The sequence below is a fragment of the Camelus dromedarius genome, chromosome 14 (genome assembly GCF_036321535.1).
Source record: "Camelus dromedarius isolate mCamDro1 chromosome 14, mCamDro1.pat, whole genome shotgun sequence".
Taxonomy (NCBI): Eukaryota; Metazoa; Chordata; class Mammalia; order Artiodactyla; family Camelidae; genus Camelus; species Camelus dromedarius.
Window position 1 is genome coordinate 33,425,777 of NC_087449.1, and position 26,701 is coordinate 33,452,477.

The 26,701-nt window shown below is 41.6% G+C and overlaps 1 protein-coding gene across 2 annotated transcripts; it reads left to right on the top strand.

Annotated features, from left to right (window-relative positions):
* Positions 1–28: 28 nt before the first annotated feature.
* Positions 29–24,282, top strand: ORC1 (origin recognition complex subunit 1). Of its 2 annotated transcripts, none has more exons than XM_010984754.3 (19): positions 29–282; positions 3,583–3,673; positions 4,611–4,684; positions 5,382–5,481; positions 6,137–6,264; positions 7,875–8,053; positions 9,220–9,535; positions 11,542–11,911; positions 12,825–12,929; positions 13,545–13,740; positions 16,030–16,127; positions 16,653–16,754; positions 17,190–17,361; positions 17,924–18,031; positions 18,303–18,452; positions 19,140–19,259; positions 21,928–22,097; positions 22,633–22,720; positions 23,872–24,282. In XM_010984754.3, exons 4-19 carry the CDS (start codon positions 5,387–5,389, stop codon positions 24,064–24,066), a joined length of 2,592 nt encoding a protein of 863 aa, XP_010983056.2. In that variant the 5' UTR covers positions 29–282; positions 3,583–3,673; positions 4,611–4,684; positions 5,382–5,386; the 3' UTR covers positions 24,067–24,282. The 2 variants fall into 2 exon arrangements, with proteins under 2 accessions (XP_010983056.2, XP_031321003.1); XM_031465143.2 differs by having other exon boundaries at positions 3,586–3,673.
* Positions 24,283–26,701: the final 2,419 nt, after the last annotated feature.

Sequence of the window (26,701 nt, forward strand, 5' to 3'; positions counted from 1 at the left end):
ACGTCATGCGTCCCCTCCTAGGTGGGCGGGGTGGAAAGGCCGGCTGGTGACAGAACGTGGAGACAGCCTGGGGGCGGGGCCACGACGTTTGGCGCGAAGTTTTCTTTTCTCCACCTTCTTTTCATTCCCAGCGAGGCGCCCATTTCTGCTCCGTTGCGCGGCTGGGGGCTGTTAAGAGGAGTCTAGCTGGGGCAGGTGAGGGTTACTGCAGCCCCACGAGCTCCTGAAGCGGAGGTGGGAAGCGGAGGGCTTGTGCCTAGCTTGAGCAGGCTTCGGCACCCGGTGAGTGTGGCGTCTCCCGGGCTGGAGAGGGACCTGAGCCGCGGGGACTGAGGAATTTGTTCTCTGTGGACCCATTCAGCCCCACTCAGCAGATATTTACTGAGCGCCTGCTAAGTGCCAGGCACTGTTCTAAGCCCATTAGGAGCGGTCTTCTTCCACATCCCGATTGCTAAAAGGCTTCCCGCTCTGCCGGGGACTGTGGGTTTGCAGTGGGGAAACCGGAAGCCAACGGCGGAGAAGCGTGAACACTCCTGTCCTCGGCGGCCTGAGACTCTCAGTAATGATCTGAACCACCCCTTCTCTCTGCGTGGCCCTTGTGAAGCATTCGCATCTTTTCTTCCTTTCAACCGTAGTGTAACAAGCACCACAGGGAAGTCGGAGCAGAAGTTATTACCCGATTTTACAAATGGAGCAGTTGCTCTTAGAAAGAGACTTGTTTAAGTCCCTTTTTAAGACTAAGCAACCTGAGTTTCTACCCGGGCCTTTTCTTCCCCAGATGAGCGGCTCTTAACTGCTGGGCTCTCCTCCACCTTCTTTCCTAGGAAGAGAGTCTAATGACACCTCTTTTATTCCTTTAGTCTAACCCCGGAATAGAAGAGCTTTGTATTTTGACCATTGGAAAAAGTACTGGACTTAAGAGGCAGGAGATGCTAGATTCTTGTCCTGCGAGATTCTTGTGTTGCAGGACAAACCGCAATGACTAGAAATGCCAATTTTCAGTTTTAGTTGTCTGTAAAAGTGGTACCCTCTTCCCTGCTGTATTGGGTGCTTGTGAATGCCATTGGAGGTTTCTGACGTGAGATCATGTTTATCAAGTTTCTCTGCAACAGTTTTTTAATGTAACAAAGGGCAATATGTGGACTTTAGAAGGTTTATGACACTTCTGAAATTGAATGCAAATTCATAAAGTTACCAAAAAAAACACAGTTTCTTACAGATAAATGCAAGGGATTAAGGGAGTGAGAAAGTGAATTTACCATTTTGCATTTTTTTCACTTAATCCTCATTAATTCTAGATTAGTGCGTCACACACAATGGATGATTAATAAATAAACATGATTGAATGGAAGGAAGTTTCTATTATCTGCATTTTGTGGATAAGGAAATTGAGGCTCATTTGACCTTTAAGTCAGTGGCTGGGAAGCCTGACTTATTGGAATAAGCACATCAGAAACAAGCTCTCTTGGACGTATATTTACATTGTTCACTTTCATACAAGATGTTCTAAAGTGAAGTGGTTTTGAGCACAGTCATTGAAATCCAGCTGCTCAGCATTTGAATTAAGACTGCGCCATCTCTATAACATTAGGAAAATTTATCATCTTGGAGTGCTAATAGCATCTACCTTTCATTCAGCAAATATTTATTACTGAGGGCTTACTTTGCACTTACTATGGACCAGCATTGTTTTAGGGTTACTGTGAGGATTAAATCAGATAAATATATCAAGAGTTTTGGTTCTACCTTCTGTCTCATTGGGTCAATAAATAACTGCTATCATTATTTTCCTGCAGCTTCCTTATCTGTTTTCCTTGGGTGTGGCCCCTGGACTGGGTGGTGTGTGTGTTCCAGATTTCTGATATCAGCAACATTGAGAGCCTGTAGTATCTTCTGGAAGCCAAAGCCTTTGCTAGGCCAAGTCAGGCCTGCCTTTCCACCCCATTCAAAACCCCTGTTGGAGAATCTCTTTGCAGATGGTGGATGAGATGTAGTAATGGGTTGAGGGTAAGAAAGTCGGGTATTAGTACAGAGTCCTGATAGTATGTATGATCTCCTTAGAGTGCCTTTTCAGAAGGACTCCTGATTTAATTTTTTGAACTTTTCATTGAAAAATAGCATACATATAGAAAAGTGCACAAGTCATAAGTGTACAGTGCACTGAGTTTTCTTGAAGAGAACATATCCATGTAACTAGCATCCAGATCAGGAAACAACATGACCATTATCCCAGAAGCACCCCACTACACCACTGTGCTTCCTTTCAGTCACCTAGCTACCTTATATTCTAATCCCGTAGGTTTTTTTTTTCTTCTACCCTTTTTTGACCTTTGTATAAATGGAATCAATATACTATATATTCTTTTGGTGTCTGATTCCTTTAGCTCGTTATTTTGTGAGATTTTCCTCACGTGTGCAGTTGTGGTTGGTTTAATTTAATTGCTGTATAGTGCTGCTATGTATATTCTGGTTCATGTATTTTGTTGATGTGTATGTTTTCCTGTTGGGTATATTCTGTTGGAATTGCTGGGTCATAGGATATGCATCAGCTTTAGTAGATACTGCCAATTTTCCAAAGTGGTTTTACCAATTTACATGCCCTCCAGCAGTGTATGAGGGTTCTGACTGCCCTACCTTATCACACTTGGTATTGTCCTAATGATTTTTTAAAAGCAGTTTGTTCATTCATTCATTTGTTCACCTATCATGTGCAAAATGCAGTTATGAACAATTTAGACAAGATCCCAAGATCCCTGCTCTTTTGGAGTTTAACATTCTAATGTAGGAAGTACAACAAATAAGAAAGTAATATAATGGTTATTGCCTTGATGACAGGGTGGTGTAATGGAGCATGACCCTGAAGGGCAGGCGGGAGCGGTGTCAGGGGTAACTTTCCATTGGGTATTAGTGAAGACCTATCTGAGGAAGTTTCACTGAAGCTGAGACCTGAGACATTCTTGCAAAGATTCGCAGGAAGAGAGAAGGGCAATTGCTTAAGTCTGAGGGCACTAACAACCTTGGTCTGTTTGCTGTTTGGAAAAGCAGGCCTGGAGCACTGACAGACTGAAGTGAGGCAGGTTATGTGGGTCAGGCCCAGAGAGCCTTCTGACACCCCTACCTGCTCAGCCTTGGATAAATCACCCTCCCTTGCACACACATATGTTTATATTGGTCTCAGTGAACACAGCTCATGGTCTAGACAAGGAATGTTACATTTTATCTTGGCTTGGGTTTTGAAGGAGGATGCCTGCTTTAATAAGCTAAAATATGGTCTGGATTTAAAAACGTTGAGAGCGTGGATTTAATGCCTTTACATATACATGAGTACCTTAGGGGTCTGGAGATTGTCCTTGTGTATGCCAGTTTTTGGTTTGAAAACATGAGATCCTTGTGCCAATGTAATCAAATATCACAGACAATGTGACAAATCAGGGCATTTATTCTGCAGTTAAATTATTCAAGAATTGTAGAAAATATTGGAAGATTCCAAATTTGCCACAAAGCACTCTCAGTGATACTCTATTTTTTAAAATGATGGAGCTTAGTGAGTACTGCTGTTTACTTGTATCCTTTGTATTTCAGTAGCCTATTTTGCCTGATTTCATTGTGGAAAAGTGAAAAGTTCCAAGTTTACTTCTGATAGTTTCATGTTACATCTTCCATTATACTGAAGGTAAGTTAGGGTTATATATTTCTTTGAACATTTATTGAGATTCACTTATACCAACTTTTAACCAATAGTTTATTGGATATAATGAATCTAAATGCATTTTTTTACTTGAGCACAAATCTTCTACTTGTTTTAACTCATCAGTCTTTACTGTTTGTTCATTTCTACAATGTATTTAATTAAAATCAGGCTGATTTTTATAGTACTATGTTGTGAATTATTCTCTAAATGTTCTAAATAGTAATCATTCAGGCATCATTTGTAAGTTGTGCATTTACCAATGAGTCAGTATCTTCTTTTTTGCTAATTAATTTCCTCAAAGTATATTAAAAAATGCCTTTTCTAAAAGCAGGAAATCTTAGGGGTCAAAATGTTCCCAAGTAGAATGTAGGACATAAGGCTACTGACCTTTAGGAAACCAGCTTGTTTAATCAGGATGTCAATATACTATTCTAATTCTGTTTTCAACATGGACTGAAATTATTGGTCCCTCTCTCAGTAATTCAGAGTAATTCTGTCAAACTGGATTTAAAAAAAAATTTTTTTTAAACCCCGCTTTGTCAAACTTTAGCTCCATTAGAAAAGTGTTGAATTTAGAGGAAAGGATTATTTTCTTAATAACTTAAACTTAAGATGATAGGGGAGGATATAGCTCAAGTGGTAGACTGTATGCTTAGCATGCATGAGGTCCTGGGTTCAATCCCCTGTACTTACTCAAAGAAGAAATAAATAAGTAAGCCTAATTACCTCCCCCCACCAAAAAAACCCTCAAAAAACTGTTAAACTTAAGATTATGGATTGTTATTAGGACTAGTAGATTGTAGCTTCCAAATTGTAAAGAAGATTGTCAGATATGTTTGGATTTTTCATTCACATTTCTGTATTGTCAGTAAAAATGCCTTTTTTCCCTGCATATTTTAATGCAATTATTTCTTTTCAGCTATTCTTGTGTCTAGTACCTGTACCTGTCAGCTGCAAAGAAAAATACCCCTTCCAACTGCCAGAGCAGTACAGGTTAGTGACACTGGGTTTTTTGTTTTATTTTTAATGTGAAGCGGAATGATACACTTGATAAAAATCCATTGCCGTTCCCTCGAATGCCTCTTGCATGTTTTTGCCTCCATCCTTGCAATCCCTGATTTCATCCATCCTATCAAGAGCTATTTAGTATTTAGTATTTAGTTTAGAAAACCCCAGTAGGAAACCCTTCCTCCCCAAACAGCCATAAGACCTGTCCTCTAACTTGCAGTCGTCTCTCTGGCTCTTTCTCTTGACTCTTTGCACTGTTAGTTGTCTTTAGTGTATTTATATTTTATCCCTACCTAGATTATAAATATTATGAAGATACAACTACTGTATCACTGTCTTTCAGTTTCAAGTTGTCAGATGTTTACCTGTCATTGTGCCTTGTGCACAATGTAAGTACTTCTAAACGTCTATAGTTTCTTTTCTTACATACTGACCCTTCTCTTGCCCTGGATGGGAAGAGATAAGGCGTAGTTCAAAATGCACACAGATGATACTGACTTGCCTATGTTCAATCTTCATAGAGCTTGACTTTTTCCTCAAAAAAAAAATTTTTTTTCCTAAGTCTAAAATGTGTGGGAGTGTAGTAGGGGCAGAAAAGAAGGCTGAACTCACTGAAGGCAGGAACTATGTCCCAAAATCCATCAGAGTGTGTCATGTTAACTTACAGTGAACTTTTACACAGGAGCCATGGCGCACTATCCTACAAGGCTGAAGACCAGACAGATTTATTCCTGGGTTGGCAGGCCATTGTTGGATCGAAAACTACACTGCCAAACCTACAAGTGAGTGGAGTCCTTTGGTTGTCCTGGGACTAAAACCTTCTCCAAGCTAAGCTGTTCATAACTTGTATCCAGAGTGTTCTAGTTACTGCAGATTGAGAATTGAGGGACAGTAAATATGAATTGGTTGCCGGGAGGGGTTTTCTTTGATGCTAGAAGATGGTAGCATAAATATTACAGCTTGTGATACAGGAAGACATTATGTCAGGTTAATAAAATTCAATATGTCTGATAATGTCATGTCTGTTTCAGGTGGGTTCTGTGTAATTCTGCATGATAACAGGGCAGGATTAGGTGTTATTACTATTTTCTCTCAGCCCTAGAGATCTCTGAACAATTTGATGTTGTTACTGGGTAGCTTTCATGCCTTGGGAATCCTTCAGTCCTTTGTTGTTCTTTGTCAGTAACTGTGAGAAGTTAATGTTCATATTAAGGCCTTTGGATTCATCATCCATGCTTAAACAATTCATTCAACTCATTTCATCTACTCTCACTTATGACTTTACAGGTGCATTGGTTTCTAGTAGGAGAGCTGTCAGCAGAGAGAAACTATTCAGGGGGTTTTCCAGTTAAAGAACATATTGCTCTGTGCTCAGGGGTCTAAAGAGCTTGGCCCACCCTAAGTGATTTCCTAACATGTTTCTCTGTTATTTCCTAGAGAAATGAGTGTGAAAAAAGAAGGTTGTTCGACTGAAATTCGTATCCAAGTTGGACAGTTTGTGTTGATTGAAGGAGATGATGATGAAAATCCATATGTTGCTAAATTGCTTGAGTTGTTTGAAGACGGTGAGTTTGGGGCTGGGATGAACAGCATTCCTGTCATGAATGATTAGGAAGTGCTAGGAGGTGGGGAAAGAGGCAGCTAATGTCCTCTGTTCACAGCAGCATATAGGGTGTACATATGGGGTCACTTAAGCACCAGCTGTACCCTCTTCCACCTGTGATCTTCTTTACTCACTAGAGCAGTATTAGGTAAAAATAGGATTGTGGTGTTCAGGAATTTAACTTTTCCATTACTTTTAGGAGTGGGTAAGAATGGCCTTTAAGGCAAGACTTTTGGAATGGAGAGAAAAGATGAATTTAGGAAAAGGGGTGGGGGGATAAGTGATATGCACTCTTGGAGACATATTCTTTAATTTTGGCATGAGAAAGTAATTTTGCAAATGCAAAATGGCTTTTACCAGTGAGGAGGAAAGTTGGATTGAGAAGGTGTATCATTTGATTGATGTTCAGTCAGGAAAATAAAAACATTTCACATGTTTTATCTTCCCAGAGGTACTAGTGCATAAGTGTTGAAAAGGCTGGAGAAGCAAATGATGGTGTTTCCCAGAGATCAGTAAGGGTAGAAAGTCACTACTGCCTTTACGACTAGAGGAGCGAAACTGAAGGTAGTGTTAACCTGAGCCTGCAAGTCCACACTCACAGCCTCAGAGGTATTAACCCTCTACAGAGCAGAGAAGAGCACCGAAAGGTGGGAATGAGGCCGAGCTCCAAAAGGAAGATTAAGAAGAAAGATAGAAATTTAAAACTATACAAAACTACCTCTGCCAAGAGCTAGGAGAGGAGTATATGGTAGTTAGCCCTGTGGCAGTGTGTATGCCCAAAAAAAGGAACTGGTAGAGCGAGAGCATGATGTTTTACATCACAGAGAGTATTTGACAAGTATGAAGGAAAACCTCATCAAACCAGCATCCACTAGAGGGAGCACAGCAGCAGTGTGGGCTTTTGTATTTGAGATGTGGGCCTTTGTGTATAGATTTTAGAATCCGTGTGTTGTGCGCCATTGGATGGCTTCAGCCTTTCTCTGAACAGAGCTAAGGAAGAGAAGAGGTGATGATGATGGTGGCACTAATGAGTGTATGTCCTTTCACTTGGAGCTAACACTGGTATGGAGTGGTATGAATGGGTTATTAAGGTGATAAAGCTGAAGATTGCAATCATACGTTTGCCAGAAGTCATCTCAGTGGCTGATGCTCTGAGTCTTGTCAGTAGTTTTGTTTTGCTGCCGGTTGATAGTTTCTTTATAATCACCGATGTGCAAAATTTCTTCAGTGCCTGTGATTAGAATTGCTCCTCCCAAATGCCTTTTGTAACTTACTTGATGACTGACAGCACCATCAGGAAGTGGAGCAAAGTGAGAAGAACGTGGGTGCTGAGTGGAGTCAGATTGCTGTCGGTTGATTCTGTGACCTTTGAAAAATTATTTGAGGTCCCTGTAATGTGATTACACTGTAAAATGGAGACAGCCATGGTACCTACCTTGTAGGATTATTGTGATGATTAAAGATAATGTGTTAATTATTACCAAGTGTTTAGCAGTGTCTGGCACATAGGAAGTGCTTAATAAAATGTTCCCACATTTTCTTAACCTTACGTTTTTCACCTATCCCTCCTAGATTCTGCAACTTATTCCAAGAAACGTGCTCGAGTACAGTGGTTTATGCGATTCTGTGAAGTCCCTGTCAATAAGCAGAATTTGCTGGGCCGAAAGCCTGCTGCACAAGAGATATTCTGGTATGATTACCCTGCCTGTAACAGCAACATTAATGCCGAGACCATCATTGGCCATGTGCAGGTAGGTGATGTTTTGATCTTTAGTTCTGTCTTGAAGCTAATTTCTGGCCACCTCCTAAATTTCATGACCTCAAAAATATTATTGGCTCTAATTTACCCCACAGAAATGAAGTTTTCTCTCTTTGATATCTTCTCTGTTTGCCTGCCTACTTCATCTCAACAGATGTTTTTGGAGAGTACTTACCATGTATTAGGAGCCTGCTGGAGGTAGTGACATTTAGGTTGTGACCTGAGGGATAAGCGGGAATTAGCAAATGTATCACAGTGGGAAATTATATTTAACAATGATTATGGAAGGCATAAAACATTATGAGGGTGAATATGCTTGTTTGAATGAGGATGTCACCTTGAGTAAATCAGTACAAAGAGTGCTAGTTGCTACAGGCAATTTGTGTTATGGGATTTTATGATAAATCAGGTTCCAGTGAGCTAGCTGTAGGCTGAATTGAGACACTGGTTTGGAGACTAAGATATGGGTTATTTCTCAAGCTACTTCAGCCCCCCTGAAAGGGATTAGATCATGATGTGAAATGTGGTTGCATGGTGATTAGGTGATTGGTTTAATGAGAGATTATGGCCTGGCATGACTATAGTCAAATTTTCCAGTCTGTGGGCCCAGCATATCATATGCCACAAAATAGTTTATCTCTGAGTTAAATGAGGGAAGGAGTGAAAAGCAGATATAGAATTTGAAGCAGCAAGATGGGTCGACTGAAAAAGGGAGAGAGCAGAAAAGGGTGTTTAGGCAGGAACGTAATGGTGGGAATGAGCTAGGTGGTGACAAGCCAAGCTCGACTAGTGGTGGAAAAGGGTGTTGAGCACTCAGGAGGTAAAATGGGGCCTGATTTTAGAAGGCACTGAAAATCAATGTAGGTTATCTGGTTTTGCTAGACTAGGGAGTCATTGTAGACTGTCGAGCAGGGGAGCATCCTTAGTTTTTGTGGAGAAATTTGGTGTGCTAGAAAAGAAAGCAACAAGAGGTATGGATATCAGCAAGGAGAGGTCCGTAGAAGTATGCTATGCCACATCCATGCCTCTTTTGTTTGGAAAAGTAAGGTTCCAGATAAGAATGCAGACTTCACTGCTTTTTAATCATAGCTCTCATTGAGCATTCCTTGGCTCCTTTGGTCCTCATTTCTTTCTATCATCTATACTTCCTAAATTCAGGTAGTAGCTTTAGCCCCAGGGGAAGTAATACCTATGGATCTGAAAAATGAGAAGACATTCTTTGTGAAACTATCTTGGAATGAGAAAAAATTTGAACCACTATCTCCAGAACTAATTGCACAGTTGGATAAGCTACAAGAAGGCAGCCCTAGATGCCAGAAGCCCTTGGAAGCCAAAACTAAGAGTACAGAAAGCCCTTCTTGGACCACAGAACATGCAGTCAAAAGGATTGAATCAAGGCACTCCACCTCCAAATCTCGCCAAACTCCTTCCCATCCTGTCACCCCAAGGGCAAGGAAGAGGCTGGAGCTCAGCAGTAAGTGTGAAATGGGTCACAGTGGCCAATACTGAGACTAAAGGAAAATGGTAAAATATTAATTCATGCTACAGTACTGAGTTAGTGCAGCAGTGGGCCAGGTACTGATCAGACACATGTTGAAACATACATCACATAAAATTTACCATTTTAGTCATTTTTAAATATACAGTTTAATGGCATTAAGTACATTCACATTGTTATACAACCATCCCCATCATCTTCCAAAACTGAAACTCTGCAACCATTAAATAATAACTTCCCATTTCCCCATGCCCATGATCTGGCAATCACCATTCTATTTTTTGTCTCAGAATTTGACTGCTGTAGATACCTCATATAAGTAGAATCATGAAGTATTTATCCTTTTCTCACTGGTTTAAGTTAGTATAATGTCCTCAAGGTTCATTATGTTGTAGCATGTATCAAAATTTCCTTTGTTTTAAATTGAAGGACAGTTGACATATAGCATATAAGTTTCAGCTGTACAACGTAGTAATTTGATATTTGTGTATGTTGCAAACTGATTAAATCTAATTAACATCCATCACCGTACATAGTTACAACCTTCTGTAATGAGAGCTTTTAAGATTTATTCTCTTAGCAAGTTTCAAATATGCACTACACTATTATTAACTGTAGTCATCAAGCTGTACATTAGACCCTCATGACTAATTTATTTTATTTTGTAACTGGAAGTTTGTACCTTTTGACTATGTTCACCCATTTTGCCCACGTTTACCCATTTTGCCCACATCCTCATCCTCTTCCTTTGGCAACCACAAGTCTGTTCTCTATATCAATGAGCTTGGATTTTGTTTTTTTGTTTTTGTTTTTTTATTTAGATTTCACATGTAAGTGAGATCATATGGTATTTGTCTTTCTCTGTCTGATTGATTTCACTTAAGCATAATGCCCTCAAGGTCTGTCTATGTCACAAATACCAGGATCTCCTTTTTTATGGCTGAATAATATTTCATTGTATATACATACCATGTGGTCTTTATTTACTCATCCATTGATAGATACTTAGGTTGTTTCCATGTCTTGGCTTTTGTAAATAATGCTACAGTGAACACGGGGATGCATTTATCTTTTTTGAGTTAGCATTTCTGTTTTTTTCAGATAAATACCCAGATATGGTATTGCTAGATCATATGGTAGTTTTTAGTTTTTTGAGCACCCTCCATGCTCTTTTCCATAGTGGCTACACCAATTTACATTCCCATCATCAGGGTTCCCATTTCTCCACATCCTCGCCAATACTTGTTATTTCTTGTCTTTTTGATAATAGCCATTCTGACAGGTGCGAGGGGCTATCTTACTGTGGTTTTGATTTGCATTTCCCCGATGATTAGTGATGTTGAGCACCTTTTCATATACCTGTTGGCCATCTGTGTATCTTCTCTGGAGTATTGTCTATTCAGGTCCTCTGTCCATTTCTTAGTCTTATTGTTTGTTCTGCTCTTGAACTCTATGAGTTCTTGATATATTTTGGGTATTAACCCCTTATCAGATACATGCTTTGCAAATATTTTCTCCCATTCAGCAGGCTGCCTTTTCATTTTGTTTCCTTGTTGTCCAGAAGCTTTTTAGTTTGGTATACTCCCACTTGTTTGTGTTATTCAACAGAGCCATTGGTATAAATTTTTTCAAATGCTATTGAATGGGGCCTGAGGGTGTGCAGTATCACCCTGGCTGAGAACCAATGTTCTGGTAGATTACTTCAGGGAAAAGCTGATCTGGATGTTTACCTACAAAAGCCTGATTTAACTGTTGACTTATGGTTCTAACTAGGAAAATTACCCATGGAATTTAAGTGAGAGATTAAAAATAGTAAGAGCTACCTGGCCTGGGGAAAGAAAGCAAAGAATAATTCAAAATATGGATAACTTATGTCTTTGTATCACTCAATGAATGAATTTATAAAGAGATTGCATAGGGGGTGTGTATAGTGCTAGTTACAAAATTCATACATTGTTTGTGGTGATCTCTCCTGAACTTAGGTTTCCCTAGGACACCTAACACTAGGATTTCCCAGCAGACTTCGAGAGCCTCATTGGATTCTCCTGGAAGAACAAAACGGAAAGTGGCCTTCTCGGAGATCACCTCACCTTCTAAGAGATCTCAGCCTGATGGGGCTCAGACCTTGTCTCCAGCTCTGCAAGCCCCAGAGAAAACTGGAGAGATTCAACACTCTTGTGCCAAGGATGACAAGAAGGCTTCACCTGATTGTCACATGATCTTGAGAACTCGAGTCCCAGCTTTGAAAACGACAGAGATTAGTGAAGAAAGAACACTTACCCCTACCAGGGGGGGACGGAAATCCTCGGTGGTGCCTTTGGTGGTTCTGAAACCAGAAAACATCAGAAAGAGGTGACCAGGGATGTTACCCTGCCTCCCACAGAGCAAATTGAGACCCTTCACATGATGTGAAACGTGTGGGTCACAATAAAGTTAGAGCAGTAGGCTACGAATCTGCCTGTGTCACAGAATCACTAGCTTTTCCAAAATAAAGATTTCTGAGCCTCTTCCTAGACGTAGTGAATAGTCTCCAAGTGTTAGGCCCAGGAATCTGCATTTTTGAGATGCTCTTTGGATGATTTTCTGATATACTTAGCTGCCCTTTGGGGATCACTGCTGCAGAAGATAATTTCCTAAACCTGAATTTCTTCAGTCCTGGATTTCATTACTTGCTGTGACTCTGCCACATTTTAACAGTGATTTTTCTAAGTCAGTTTTTCTTTTTTCCTTTTTCTTTTTTTAACTAGAAACCATTCTCTAATACACATATTACATGAAGATAATGCATCTAGAACAAACTTTGCAGTTTAACCCCAGACAATTTTTGTAAATAACAGGCAGCACAAATAATGTGATAAGCCCCAAATTTCAGTGTTTTCTGCTCAGAAACTCTGGCATCTGGCTCATAATAGGTTTTCTTGATAAGTGCTTTGTATTAAAAATATAGCTGCAGTTCTGCGCACCTTGAGCCTCAATGGACAGTAAATTCATAGATATGTCGGAAATTTAAAAAACGGTAAGAAACTAGGATTAGGATATTCTGATCTCTAGCTGGGGAGTTGGTAAGTCAGATTTAAATGATAAGCTTTTGGCAAACCATGATCTCTGAGTCTGAGTCAGACTTCAATTACAAACTATTAGCTCCTTCCAAAGTAGCTATAGAAATGCTAGGAGCCAGTCAGGCCACCTGACTATCTTCTAGTCCTGCTGCTGATCCCTAGTACTTGAAATTGCTTCCCGTAACCGTGCTGTGATAATCTTGCAGGGAGGCCAAAGAGCCAGAATTTCGGGATGAAGCTACCTCTACTCCCCATCGTATCCGCAGAAAGAGTTCTCTCCTGACTTTGAACCGGATTAGGCAGCAACTTAGGTAAGACTGCTCCTTGGCAGGCAGAAGAATATGGCTGCCATCTGTAATATCTATAATCCTACTTAAAGCCTCTTACGTCATTAGTTATTTGCTAATCCACTGAAATTCACTTTTTACCTACAATGTCTAGAATTATGTAAATTTCACATAAATGTCCTAGTTTGAAAGGGGCAAGAAAGGTGGCCCTGAGTTTAGGTGGCTCCCAGGGCCCCATAATTATTACACCCAGCAAGACTGTTAGTGGGGTGCCTAAGAGCATGCACTTTGAATCTGATAGTCTTGGATTTAAACCTGGGCTTTGTCATTTACTATCTTTGGGAAGGTTACTTAACCTTTCTAAGCCTTAGTTTCCTCATCTATAAAATGGGAGTAATAATAATAATAATTAATAATAATAAGCAAGTCACAAAGTTGTTAAGGGGTTTAATGAGATAATATAAATAAAGCCCTTAGCAAAGCCTTTCAGGAGCAAGGGCCCAAGAAGTGGAGCACATCCTGTATTGCTCAGTTGCAGGAAAGACTCTGCAATACCTCTAATCCACACTGACCTATTAGGAGCTTCTTATTTAGACTTCAGACACTGAATATCAGAAAATAATGTGTCCCACCATTCAGGTTTTTAGGTAATAGTAAAAGTGACGAAGAAGGGGAAGAGTTTCTGCCGGCAGCAGAGATTTCAGACTCTGGCAGTGAGGAGGATGAGGCCTCTCCACCCCCCCTTCCAAGGAGAACACACAGCAGTGTGTCCAGGAACCTACGCTCTTCTATGAAGTCATCCTTACAGACTCCCTCCAAAACACCAAAGAAAACTGTAAGGTTCTTTCAGGTTTATTTTCCAGTGAAGCACCACTCTCTTAATTTAGAAATTGTCCTGGCTGAACTCACACAACTAGTAACAACTGGATTCTGAGCACAGATCTGTCATATTCAAACTATGCCCCTGGGAATATTCATGGAGGAAAGGATGTAGGTGAATCCTTGGACTGAAAATGGATCCAGTAGACAGTGACTTGAGTCCAAGTTCCTTTTAAGATACAGAACCAAGTGACCAAGAGCCGAACTTCCTGAGGGAAGGACAAGAACTGACCTCTTGTCTTTGCATTTCCTGCGAAAGCTGCATAGATTTGTGCGTGGTCAGTGCTCAGGGGACACTGAATCCAGAGCTGTTGGGCCGGGTTGTTGGTTTTTTTGTGCCTCTTGATACAGCTGAGGATACACTGCTTAGGTGCTGGTAGTGAATTGTGTAGCAGTAAGATGGAAGAGATGATAAATGGACATTTCTCTACTTCCCGTGGAACTCTAGCAGAACATTGAAAGCTGTTAAGAAAAGAGCATCTTATTGTGCTCAAATAAGTTTGAGAAACGTTTAGATTAAACAAAGTTAATCTGGTTTCACTATCACATGACTTCTTAAGGCCATTAACTTACTGGTGTTACTGTGACCTTCCAAGAGGGCATGAGCATGTTAGGAAACTTTTTTCCTGGAGCATCTTGCTCTTTAGAACAGTTTAGAAATGCCTAATTAGAGCTTTTTTCCTAAAGCTGATCTCCATTTTTCCATATCAAGAAAAATGTGATTGAGCTTGTGTGAAGTTAAAGAAAGACCTGTAGTGGAGGAAGGAAATCCAATCGATCACTTTGTTTAGAGGCAGACTTATGATGTGAATAGCTCACCGTACATCTGGTTTGATTGCGTCTTCTGAGTCCCACCCAAAAGAAGGGATATAGGGTGTGGGGGGGGGCCCTCTTTAGCATAATAAAAAGGGTAGAAGTCTGCCCAGTTTTTTGAAACCTTCTCAGCAAGGTTTTGTTATTCCTTTCCTGTGTTCGCCAAGTTAAACTGTTAGGACTAAACGCTTTCTGCCTAACTGAAGAGGTGGAGAGATTATCACTATTGCTTGGCTGGAAGCTGAGGGTGGGTAGGAGAAATGCCCCCACAGAATGGAGTGCTTTGTGAAAATGCCATAAATGCTACAGGGTAGCAGGCCTGCTCTAATGAGCCAGTAGCAAGGGAAAAAGAGAATAGTAAAATAGGGCTGTTGGCCTAACCTGAACAGTGACCCTAGGGTTTGGAGTGGAAAAATCTGGGAAGGTTTCTCCAAGTGCTGTAGGAAAATGGGGCACAAGAGGATGGTCGTGTCTCACATCTCAGGAGAATCCCTGGGATGTGCCCTGCCAAGTGAGGGTCCTTGGCTTCGCACAGCAAAGAATTCAAGAATGAGCCATAGTAAAGTGAAAGGCAGTTTATTTAGAAAGATACACTTTCTAAATAAACTTGCTCAGAGTGTGGGCCATCTCAGAAGAGAATGTGGGCCATCTCAAAAGATGGCCTGAGGTGTGGAGGTGGTTAGTTTCTAACAAGTAGGAAGATTATTCCAACTATTTGGGGAAGGGGCAGGAATTTCCAGGAACTGGGCCACTGCACACTTCATGGCCTTTTATGGTCACCCTGGGAGCTGTCATGGCACCTGTGGGTGTTCTGTTTAGTGTGTTAATGTATCATAGTGACCCTATAACAAGGCTCAAGGTGTCCTCGAAGTCAGATGTTCTGCCATCTTGGGCAGAGTTGGTTCTAACCAGTTTATGTCCTATCTTCAATTGCTGTGTCATTCTCTCAATGATTGTGCCCTGCCCTCTTCCTTCCTGTCTCACAACTACTATGCAAGGGATTGTGGACTTTCTGAGCTAAAGTTTGACCATATTTTCAAAGAAATCTAGAGGAGAATCTTATGAATCAAACCCAGTTTATGTCTGCTGCACTACCCTGCCTTTGGGCAGAGTAGTTAGGATTTCTTAATAATTTGTCTTTCTTCCAAGGTAATATTTTGCTTTGAAAAAGTATTTAATCCATACTTTTATTCATCCTTTCTGCAGACTGACACTTTTCAAATTCTGATACTATATGTAAATTAGAAATAAGTTGTGTTTGCACTATGAACAAAATGTAGGGTAATGTGAGGGAGAAAGGAAGCATCTTGGTGCTTTATGCAGGAAGGAACAAAGAGGAATTCACCACCTCTCTTTATCAGATCATCACAAATCAGATTGCTGATTTGCTTTGTTTTTTCCTTCTGAAATATGTTCTCTCCTTTGAATACAGCCCGAGCCCAGAACACCACGTCATGCAACTCCCAGAATCCGCAGCCGAAACCTGGCTGCCCAGGAGCCCACCAACACACTGGAGGAGGCCCGGCTGAGGTGACACTGCTCGGGGGCCCTTTTCAGATAGGCAGAAGCAGGCCTCTGCTCTCATTCACATGAAATGGGAGTAATTTGCAGTCACTGGTGTACGTAACAAAGATAGAGAGTGAAATGAACGTGTGTGTTTGAAAGAAACCTCTCAGGCAGTATCTAGGTGAGCTAATGTGCACAGGCTGTGGAAGGAGTTTCCAGTCTGTGACCACCATGTTCTTAGGGATGGCAGGTGATTAGTCAGGACACTGCTTCTCATTTGCAGGACCCTTTAGAACTATGTGGGGACTTTGTCAAAATACATAGGCCTAGATCCTGCCAGGAAGCAACTGAAGCAGACTGTGTGTGAGATGAGGTCCACTCATGTGATTAGGGGAAGGCGCCCCAGGTGATACATACTGTTGGTTAGCACCAGTGAGTTGGGTGATCTGGGTGGAGAAAGGGATTATACAAGTCTTTTCCACTTATTATTGAGTAGAGACTGAAATGCTTCTAAATTCCTCCTTTTCCCTCATTTATCACCAACTGTAGGCTGCATGTTTCTGCTGTACCTCAGTCTCTTCCTTGTCGGGAACAGGAATTCCAAGACATCTACAACTTTGTGGAAAGCAAACTCCTTGACCATACTGGAGGGTGAGTCATGTTGGGGGACGCAGGATGGTCAGAACAGAAGGCCCCTGCTAGTTACCACCCCAGGTGCTGTAGTTCAACCCAGCAGTCTCTTCCCAGTGTCAGAAGAACAGGGAGAGTCATTACAGAAGCCTAAAGCTTCTGAAGCAGCTTTTGTTGTCAGAGTAATTCTATAGGAGTAGAAATTCTGTCTTACAGAGAAAATGACACTGGCCTTCTTTGGGTGGGCACGTTGTACACAGTGTCTCCTGTGAAATAACTGATTCTATATAAACAAGTCTTACTTTGACCAGCTGCCAAGGATGGTCCTTACTGCCCCCACCTGCATGCTTCAGGAGTCTCTGTCCTTCCTCCTGCCCACATTCCCATACTCCTAACTGATGGTAGTGTGCGGCAGATGGCCCAGACCTAGCTCGGGGTCTTCTCTTCTTGCCCCAGGTGCATGTACATCTCTGGGGTCCCTGGGACAGGGAAGACTGCCACTGTGCACGAGGTGATACGCTGCTTACAGCAGGCAGCCCAAGCAAATGATGTTCCCCCCTTTCAATACATTGAGGTCAATGGCATGAAGCTGACAGAGCCCCACCAAGTCTATGTGCAGATCTTGCAGGTAAGCAAAGCTTTTTGGGCTTTTTGGAAAATACCATTTCTTGGTGGCATGTGAAAAGGGAAAGGTTTACTTAATTTTGTGCATATTACATACTAATGACATGACAAGCATTGTCCTTTATGTAGAGGTAGGAAGGGCAAGGAAGGCAGAATTCCTACCTTCAAGGACCCTGAAGTCTAGGAGCTGGATAGGAATTTTTGGAAGCCAGTATTTAACAACACAGTGAAAACTGACCTCAGGAGGCAGTGTGGCAAACTGGCAAAGGGGTTAGAGATAGGCCATTCATTAGCTGTTATCTTGGAACAAGTTGTGTCCAGTTATAAATAGTCATGGAATAATGATTTTGGAGGGGCTTCTGAGACCAGCCTGTGGCTCATTTGCATTTCAGACACTATGTGTCATCTCCTGTGGTGTCTTCTCTTCTCCCAGGCTAAGTGTGGAAGACAGAGAACAGGATACTGAAGTCCTCAGACTAAACAGCTTTCTCTGTTAGCAGATTTAACTTTAAATACAGGAGAGTAAAATCCTGACAGCTTACACACCTATTTTTTCCCCAATGCAGAAGCTGACAGATCAGAGGGCAACCGCTAACCACGCAGCAGAACTTCTGGCAAAGCGATTCCGCACCCGAGGGTCCTCTCAGGACACTACTGTGCTGCTTGTGGATGAGGTAAGGCGGTGCCCACGGGAGGGCTGGAGAAGTGGCGTGGCTCTGGACTGATGTTCTGGGAGCAAATACTTGGCAGGAGGAAAGTCCTCTCTCCTTTCTTCCTTCACCTGAGCCCACTCTGGGGGTGAGAGGCGTGTGTCCGTTGCTGGCCCGGCTGCTTTGTTGGTGTGATCCAAGAGCACGGGCAGCTAACGCAGTGGTGACAGGTCTTCTCTGGGGCCCTGGCTCAGTCTCTGTGGCCGACCCTGTGTCTCTCTCTGTTTCCCGTCAGCTTGACCTTCTGTGGACTCAGAAACAAGACGTAATGTACAATCTCTTTGACTGGCCCACTCACAAGGAGGCCCGGCTTGTGGTCCTGACCATTGCCAACACCATGGACCTGCCAGAGCGCATCATGATGAACCGGGTGTCCAGCCGACTGGTAGGGCCGTTCTCAAGCTGTTCTTACAGATCCATAAGCTGGGCCAAGGAGTTCTGCAAAAATGAATACATAGGAAACTAAAATAAATGGGGAAAGTAAGAAATGTGGCTTCCAAAATTCTTACAATTTCTAAGTTGGAAATAAATATGTCACCATTGTGTGATTTTCTACAAACATCTCCTTGGTGTTCTGTTGCATGTACATTCTTCAACAGCACAGAGCCCTACAAGTTTAATTATTTTTAAGAATATTAAGCACCTACCCTTGCCAGGCAGTGAGCAAGGCAGCGTGGTTTCTGCCCTCTTTGATCTTGTAGTTTGGCAGGAAGCACAACAAGTACTTACAGGTGTGAGGGAAGCCAGGCTGTGCCTGCATGTGGAGGAGCTGAAGAGCCTCCCACCCACTCGGATTAGAGCCCCTCCACTCTGATCTACCTCTGAATGATTCTAGTAGAATAAACAGTTCTTTTAAACCAAATGAAGAAATAGTTGAGAACCACGGCCCTACAGGATACTACTGGCCATTGTCAGTGACGAAAGGAGCCAGAAGCAGTGGTCCTGGGGTGAGATGTATCAATTGTTATACGAGACTTGGAAATCAGATTTGGGGACTTGAGGCTGGCTTTCCAGCAGGACTGTCAGAGTGGGCAATCCATGAACTTATTTCTCTGTTGTCTTGACTCCCCAGGGTCTAACCAGGATGTCCTTCCAGCCCTATACGCACAGCCAGCTGCAACAGATCCTAGTGTCCCGACTCGAACATTTAAAGGCCTTTGAGGATGATGCCATCCAGTTGGTAGCCAGGAAGGTAAGTCGGCTTTGGGGAGCTCCTAGCCACAGGGCAAGTCTTTGCTGAGTACCTCCCATGAGAAGCCCTGTGCTGGGTGCTCTGGAGATGAAGAGACGTTTGGGAAGTCCTGTAAAAACAAATCCCAAGAAATAGAAACAAAATTTTGAAAAATTCCTTAACATTCTTATTGTATAATTAATCAGAAGGCTATAAGTATGGTGGGCCAAAATACAAATGCAAATTAATTGATTCAGGGAGTTTGTATATTGAAAAGGGCAGTATAGTCAAATAGATAAGCCTGGTTTGAATCTGGGCTCTAACACTAATAGGCATATGGAAGATTATAGGAAAGTTACTTAGAAACGTCCTGGGTCTGTTTTCTTCTTTGAAAAATGGGAATAGCTACCCCATTGGGTCATTATGAGAATTAAGTGAGATCACGTCTGTAATGTGCCGGCAGGGCGCACACTCCATGGTAGGTATGAAGTGTGGGGTGCCCGCCCCCTCCAGTCTCACTGGGAGAATGCCAACTGAGATTCCATTAAGACTTCTGCGAGGCTGCTGAGGAACAAAGCGGGTTAAATATCTGTCTCAAGCTGAATGGAAGAAACCACACATCCACAGTATTCAGCACTTAAAAGAATTACAGGCTTATTTCTAGTTTCTTACCCAAAACGACATGAACTTGGAGTGCCTGTCTCAGCAGCACACGTCTTTGCCACCTGCTCAGAGCAGGGCAATGTATTAGGTCCTGGGGTCATAGGTGAGCCAGATATGCTGCTCGTCTCCAAGTTTGCTTTCTAGGAAAGAGAGCCTCAAAGTTACTACCTAACCCTTCTATTGGGTAGAGTTTTTCCACTTCTGCTATCTTGCAATTTCTAAAAGTCCCCCCCCCCGAACAGTCCTTTTTTATGCCATCCTACTTATAGAGATTTTTTTCTCCTTTTTCCTCCAAGATGCTTTTGTCTCTTGGTTTTGGTCTTTATATTGCACTGTTACTTTCCTCAGATGTCTTGGTGTCCATTCAGGGCTAAGGGTGGAGATTACAGAGCTGATTGGGAGCTCTGAGCATATGAGTGGGGCTCGTTCACTGAGAGCTTCACTGTGGGGCAGTCTGATTGGGCCAATTTCAGTATTTTCAGTTCTTTCCCATATTTTCGGGGGTAGTCACATTTACTAGAGTAGGCTTCCTGTGTCCTGCCTGGAGGGCTTGTGGTTGCAAAGACTCAGTTGGGTTTTTCTTATCCTATAGCAACCTAGCACCAAGGTCAAAACAGGCCTTTTCTTGCTGTCTTTTCTGTATGTGAGTCTCTCCCCCTTATTCTGAGCCTTAGTGGGGGTTGGGTCCCAAGTTTATGCACAGTATTCTCTTAGATTTCACATTGGTTGGGCAGGGTTCATGGATACGCTTAGAGTGAGGACCGCTTTGGGTGTTTTCTGCCTCCCAGGGCCCCGTGTCCACTTCGGTTCTAGGCCTCCGCAGCAGCTCTGGAATCCATGCTGTTAACACTACATGGCTCTGCTTCCCAGGGCAGTGGTAATGGTGATCAGAGGAGAGGAGAAGCAATAGGGCAGAAACATCCTGAGGACAGCCTCCCCATTTGGATGTGGGAGATGAGAGGGAGGGAAGAATGTAAGCCGGTGCTCGTGTTTCTGTCTTGGGTTACTGGCAAAGTGATTTTTGTTTTGAATGCCTTAAAATTGAATTCTGAAAACAGAATATATGCAAAACATTTCAAAACTCCTGTAATCCCACTTCCCAGAAATGACTACTTGTGTGTGAATATATATGCACATACATATATATGTATATATACCTATACCACTTGCTTTTTTAAACTTAACATAGCATGAATTTTGGAAGGAAATAGTTATTTGGGGAGGCCATCAGCAGGATGTCATCGCCTGTGATGGTTGTCAGGCAAATGATGGGGGTTGCTGGCAAGCACTGGGAATACAGAAACTGAGAGAGCCTTGCAGGCAATGGTGAGTCCAGGGGTTCCCTCAGTGAAATTTAAAATGCAAGGGCCCTTCTATGTCAGCTTGGGAGAAAGTGTCAGATTCCCTGTGAAGGGAGCCCGGGAGTCCCTCAGTCTCTGTGCACATGGCAGGCAAGGCAGCCACTGGCATGCTGGGTTCTGATTCATTCGACTACAGATTCCTCTGGGTCCTCCAGCATTGTGGCTTCCTTGCCTCTTGATTCTGGTTCACTTCGCCGTTGACCAGGTGGTCTCCAAAACTTAACATGTGCTGTGAGGGAGGCTCAGGCTGTGGCTTAATCATTCTCCAAAATAGGCTCTACCTTAGCCTCTTGGCTTCTTCTCTCTCTTCAAGGAACAAGAGCCCTTGTGTTCCCAGATGGTTCAATAATGATTTGGGGCCAAGGGTCCCTTCTTTTAGATTTCTTCATTTCCCTAATGTTAAATAACACAGAATTTCTGCCTTTTCCATTGTGGAGTTATCTGTAAAGCCAGGGCAAAGGTGTAGATTCAGGGAAGGGCCCCAAGTGCAATATGATTACATCTGGGCTCCCACCAGGTTCCCAGCCCGGGCTAAGTAATTAACTTCAGGCTTAAGTGCATTCCCAGCCCTGCCTTTCCTTGTAGCTGAACACAGAACCAGATGGTTTTTCTCCTGGATTGAGAGGACAGGGGGATCTCAAGGAATAAAATGTTCCCTCCTGTAGGTAGCAGCCCTCTCTGGAGATGCACGACGCTGCCTGGACATTTGTAGGCGTGCCACAGAGATTTGTGAGTTCTCCCACCAGAAGCCCGGCTCCCCTGGCCTGGTCACCACAGCCCACTTACTGGAAGCGGTCGATGAGATGTTCTCCTCATCATACATCACTGCCATCAAGTAAGCCGCTTCTGCTCCATGACCCTGCACCTCCCTTGGAAGACCACTGGAGAGGGCCCCAGAGCAGGAGGGCTATGGAAGCATGTTTCCCTTTCGAAGCTTCTGCTTATTCAACCTGCATTTACTGAAAACGCTGCCCTTTTTCTTGAGGCATAGTCTAGTCAGGGAGACAGAAATGTAATCTAGTGCAACAGAATAATGACCATGTGTTGAGCTACACTCCAGGTGTTTATGAAGTAATGTGCTGGGGAAGCAAGAGGAAGTAGCAACTTCTCTCACACTGAATGCAGTGGGGGTGCTGGTTCACGTCCAGGTAGAGTCGCTGTGTTCCCTCACTTCCAAAGTGGTGTTTTTTCGTATCATTTTGAGACTTGGAAGGAAGGGGAATCCTTGGCAAATGATATAGGACTATAGGAGGAAACAGTCCTCAGTTTTCTCCTGTCTCTTCTCTAAAGACACAGAGAAGCTCTATTTGGCTTTCCTCTGGGTTGGTGGTACAGCCACTGAATAGTATTCACATCTCATTTTCTTCAAGAAATTCCTCCGTGCTGGAACAGAGCTTCCTGAGAGCCATCCTTGCAGAGTTCCGTCGATCAGGGCTGGAGGAAGCAACGTTTCAACAGGTGATTGATCTGCTTTTTAAAAATCCTTCTAGAGTTTGTTCTGGTGCCTTTAAAATATGTGGAAATTTCAACCACTGTGTAACAGTCTGTCACTATTTTGTGCCAATCTGATTATGCTAAAGAATATCAGACCAGTGCCTGTTTTTATGTGATATTTTATTGAGTTGTATGAAAAGGGAGCTTTAGCAGCTGGTTTCTGATATTAGATTGAAGCTTTACTATGTGCCAGGTACTTTTCTGGAAGTGAGAGAGTCCAAGATGAACAATAGCTTATGGTGTCTTTCAGAACAAGCTATATTTAAAAACAAATCACAAAGATCAATCCAAACATTCTGAGCATAATTTCAACTATATCAAGTAAAAGGAATCTTTAGGGCTGGTGTCTTAGTGGTTTATTTAAAACTGGTGTCCATGGGTACCGGACTGCCTTTGAAGATGAATTGTTAAAGGTATCTGAGTACCTGGAAGTTTGTGTGTCTGTGTGTGTGTATGAGTATGTTTTAGACAGATACGTCAGGAAATAATTTTCCTTCCGGCTACTTCTTTATTTCCTTTCAGCTTATCTTCTTTAAATTCTTTTCTAAATATTTAGTTGCTGGTCATGTTTTGCCCGTTATTGTTCTTCTAGAGCCTGAGATTGCTCTTCTGCAGAGTGACTTTCATTTTAATTTGTAAATATTGCCTAAACATCTACAATGTGCCAGTAATTGTGATGCATGCCAGGGACCCTGCGCTGAATCGGTTAATATCCCTGCTCCTGACAAGCACAATTGGAATGCTCAGCCCCAGAGACAAGGACTGTTTGTATAACAGTGACAGTTACCAGACATTTTATATCTATTAACTCATGATGGATACTGTAGTATATTTAAAGATAAAACTGAATCTCAAAAAGTGAAATAATTGGCCCTGGGTTGCATATTTAGGTAATTGGTAGAACCAGAGTTCAGACCTGCTGTTCTCTGATTCCGAGGCCAGTACTGTATTCTGCCCCTGTGTTTGTGCCCCAGGGAAACACCCACTGATGCATTCTGGGGTACTGAGTGTCCTGGACAAGAAGTGTCTCATTTTCCCAAAAGAAATAAACAATTGCTTACAGACCCAGGACTACCTTTTCGGCAGTTGACCTCAGATTTGCTTTTTGTTTCTAGGTATACAGTCAACACGTGGCCTTGTGCAGGATGGAGGGACTCCCGTATCCCACCATGTCGGAGGCCATGGCAGTGTGCTCTCACCTGGGCTCCTGCCGCCTCCTCCTCGTGGAGCCCAGCAGGAATGACCTGCTCCTTCGTGTGCGGCTCAACGTCAGCCAGGATGATGTTCTGTACGCACTGAAAGAGGAGTGAATGGCTTCACAGGGAAGGACTGTGATCTGTGGTTTTGAAAGAGCCCTATTTCCTTTTTCTAAGCACATGGAATCATTGTAGCAAAGTATACTGAGTGGAAATGGCTGTTGTGTATTTTGGAACTTTCCATTAAATCCTTTGCTTTTTCCAGAGTGTTTGGGAAGTTTAACAGTCATTACAAACATCAGACTATAAAACCAAACTGTCCTTCCTACAATAGGCCCTTTCTCTGGCTTTTATTTCTGTTAGGAGCCCTCTCATTTATTTAATGGTAACATTCCATGTATATAAATACATGCACACAATTACTGTACCTATATAAAATAGTCCTGGGAGAATATGTAAGAAATTAGTTACATTGGTTACCTCTGGGAAGGAACTAGATGGCCACCTTTGGGGTTAGTGGAAGACTCACTGTATGTCATTATGTATCTTTTAACTTTTGAACAATATAAGTGTAACAAACTTAGTTTATGAAAAAGAACTGCTGGAAATCATATCAGTAATAAATAATACCTAGCAACAAATAGATAGAATACAGAATTTTTAAAAAGGCACCATTTATCATAAAAACAAATCTTTAAATAAAAAAGACTTAGATGGCACAGAAAATTTAAGATACCAAGGAATAAATCTAATAAAGAGATGTAATTAATCTATAAATATGAATTGATTCCAATTAAAATCTTGGCAGGGTTTTTTGTATAACTTTGCAAGTAATTCTAATACTTACATAGAAACCAACAATGGAACAAAGTGACATCTAAAACCTCATGTCGGGTACTAAGAAAAACACATCACCCACATCATAGTCCTGCCAGAAATGTTTGACCTGAATCTACTGATGAGAAAAACTAGCAGATAAATCAAAATTGAAGGAAAAATATTCTGCAAGGCAAAATTCCTCTTTAAAAATATTCCTATCACCAAAGGAGATGAGAGATGAGGGCTAAATAGCTAAGTACACTGTGAGAACCTTGGTTGGATTGTGAATTTAAGTGATACAATTACAAGCACTATTATGGACTATATTTATATTAGGTAATTTAATATTATGTAAATATTAAATTTTGTGAGTGTGATAAATTTTTGTGGTTATGTAGGAGAATGACCTTGTTCTTAGAATCATGATGAGACATTTATGAGTTAAATATAATAAATGTAACTAATTAACTAGTTTGGGAAAAAATACATGGATACACATTTATAAATGTATATAATGGGCTAGGGTCACTATTAGAATATTTTTAAGAATTATACAATAAGAAAAGGGAAAAATGGGTAAATAAGGCATCCACAGGATAAGAAATATGAATGAGTAACAAAACGGAAACTTAATAGTAAAAGAGGCCTTCAGGTCAAAACACTTACACATCTATTCAAAAAATCTTTCCATGTTCTTTGTTTTTATTTTTTCTTCTTTTTTTGTTAAAAAAATTTTTTTTAAATTTCTTTCCGTGGTGATACAAAAAAATTGAAACCCAAGTGCCCATTGATGGGTTTGTACACTAGAACAACTGCATTGGAGATAATTGGTAATATTTAGAAAATTCAGAAATCCTATAAGCCAGCAATTCCACTCCTAAGTATATACCCTGGGGAAACACATGTATACAGCAGGAGTTGTGTACAAAAATGTTCATAGCACAGTCATGACAATCCATTGGAAAAATGAATTATTTTCATACTATGACATACCATACAGAGATGAAAAGTAGTAAGTATCAATGGGTAAAGCTTAAAAACAAGGTTGAGTAAAAAAAAAAAAAAAGTTGAAGAATATATGCAGTGATAACAATGAGACAACGTTAAAGCTTGCAAAAAAAATACCAAGGATTGCTTAAAGATATATACATCGATTGTAGACATAGGAATGTTCAGGAATAATAACAAATTCAAGAGACTTGATATTTCTTTGGAACTTGTGGTGAGTGCGCTTGTATTAATTTACACAAAAAATAGAAACTATTGAGTGCCTCTTATGTACCATGAACTGCTCTAGACACTGGAGATAAAGAACAAAAACTTCTGCCTTTATGGAGCTTGCATCTTGTCAAATGTGAAATATTGTATATTTGTGTATATCTTAAATGTTTCAATTATAAAATATTTTAAAATTTAATAAGACATATGGGAGTGACTCTTCAATTTTAAAATGGTCAAGACAGTCTCTTTGGGAAATCACCCAAAAGAAGTAAGGAGATGGAAAAGTTCTTTGTCCAAGGGAACTGGAAGATCTTTAAGACCGCTAACCACAAAACAACGATTTTAAAGTTTGGGAAATAGTAGGAAGTGATTTACAAGGTTTGTTTTAGATGGAAGATTCTTTTTAAAGCCCCTTCCCGTACCCTTTCCATTGCCCTGCAGGGTAGGGGTGTTAGAACTTGGTGTTAAACTGTCTGAAGGGACTTTATGAAGAGGTGTAATCAGTACTGTCTGTCAAATCTTAAATATTCAACCCGCCTCCCGACTAGAAAAGGTACATTCAGATGCTGAACGATTAACAAGAATATGGTGAGACCCCTTTCTTTTTCCCTAGAGACTCAGTTATAAAACACCCTGAAGAAGGTGGCAAGCGAAGCCCTTCCTCTAAGACTGAGCCTGCGCCTGCCTCGCCTCCAAGCCGAGACGGGCG

Coding starts and splice junctions, on each gene's coding strand:
- ORC1 (XM_010984754.3), top strand. CDS start 5,387: ATGGCGCACTATCCTACAAGGCTGAAGACCAGACAGATTTATTCCTGG. Junction 18,032..18,302: donor CTGTGCTGCTTGTGGATGAG/GTAAGGCGGTGC, acceptor GTTTCCCGTCAG/CTTGACCTTCTGTGGACTCA. Junction 22,098..22,632: donor TCATACATCACTGCCATCAA/GTAAGCCGCTTC, acceptor ATTTTCTTCAAG/AAATTCCTCCGTGCTGGAAC.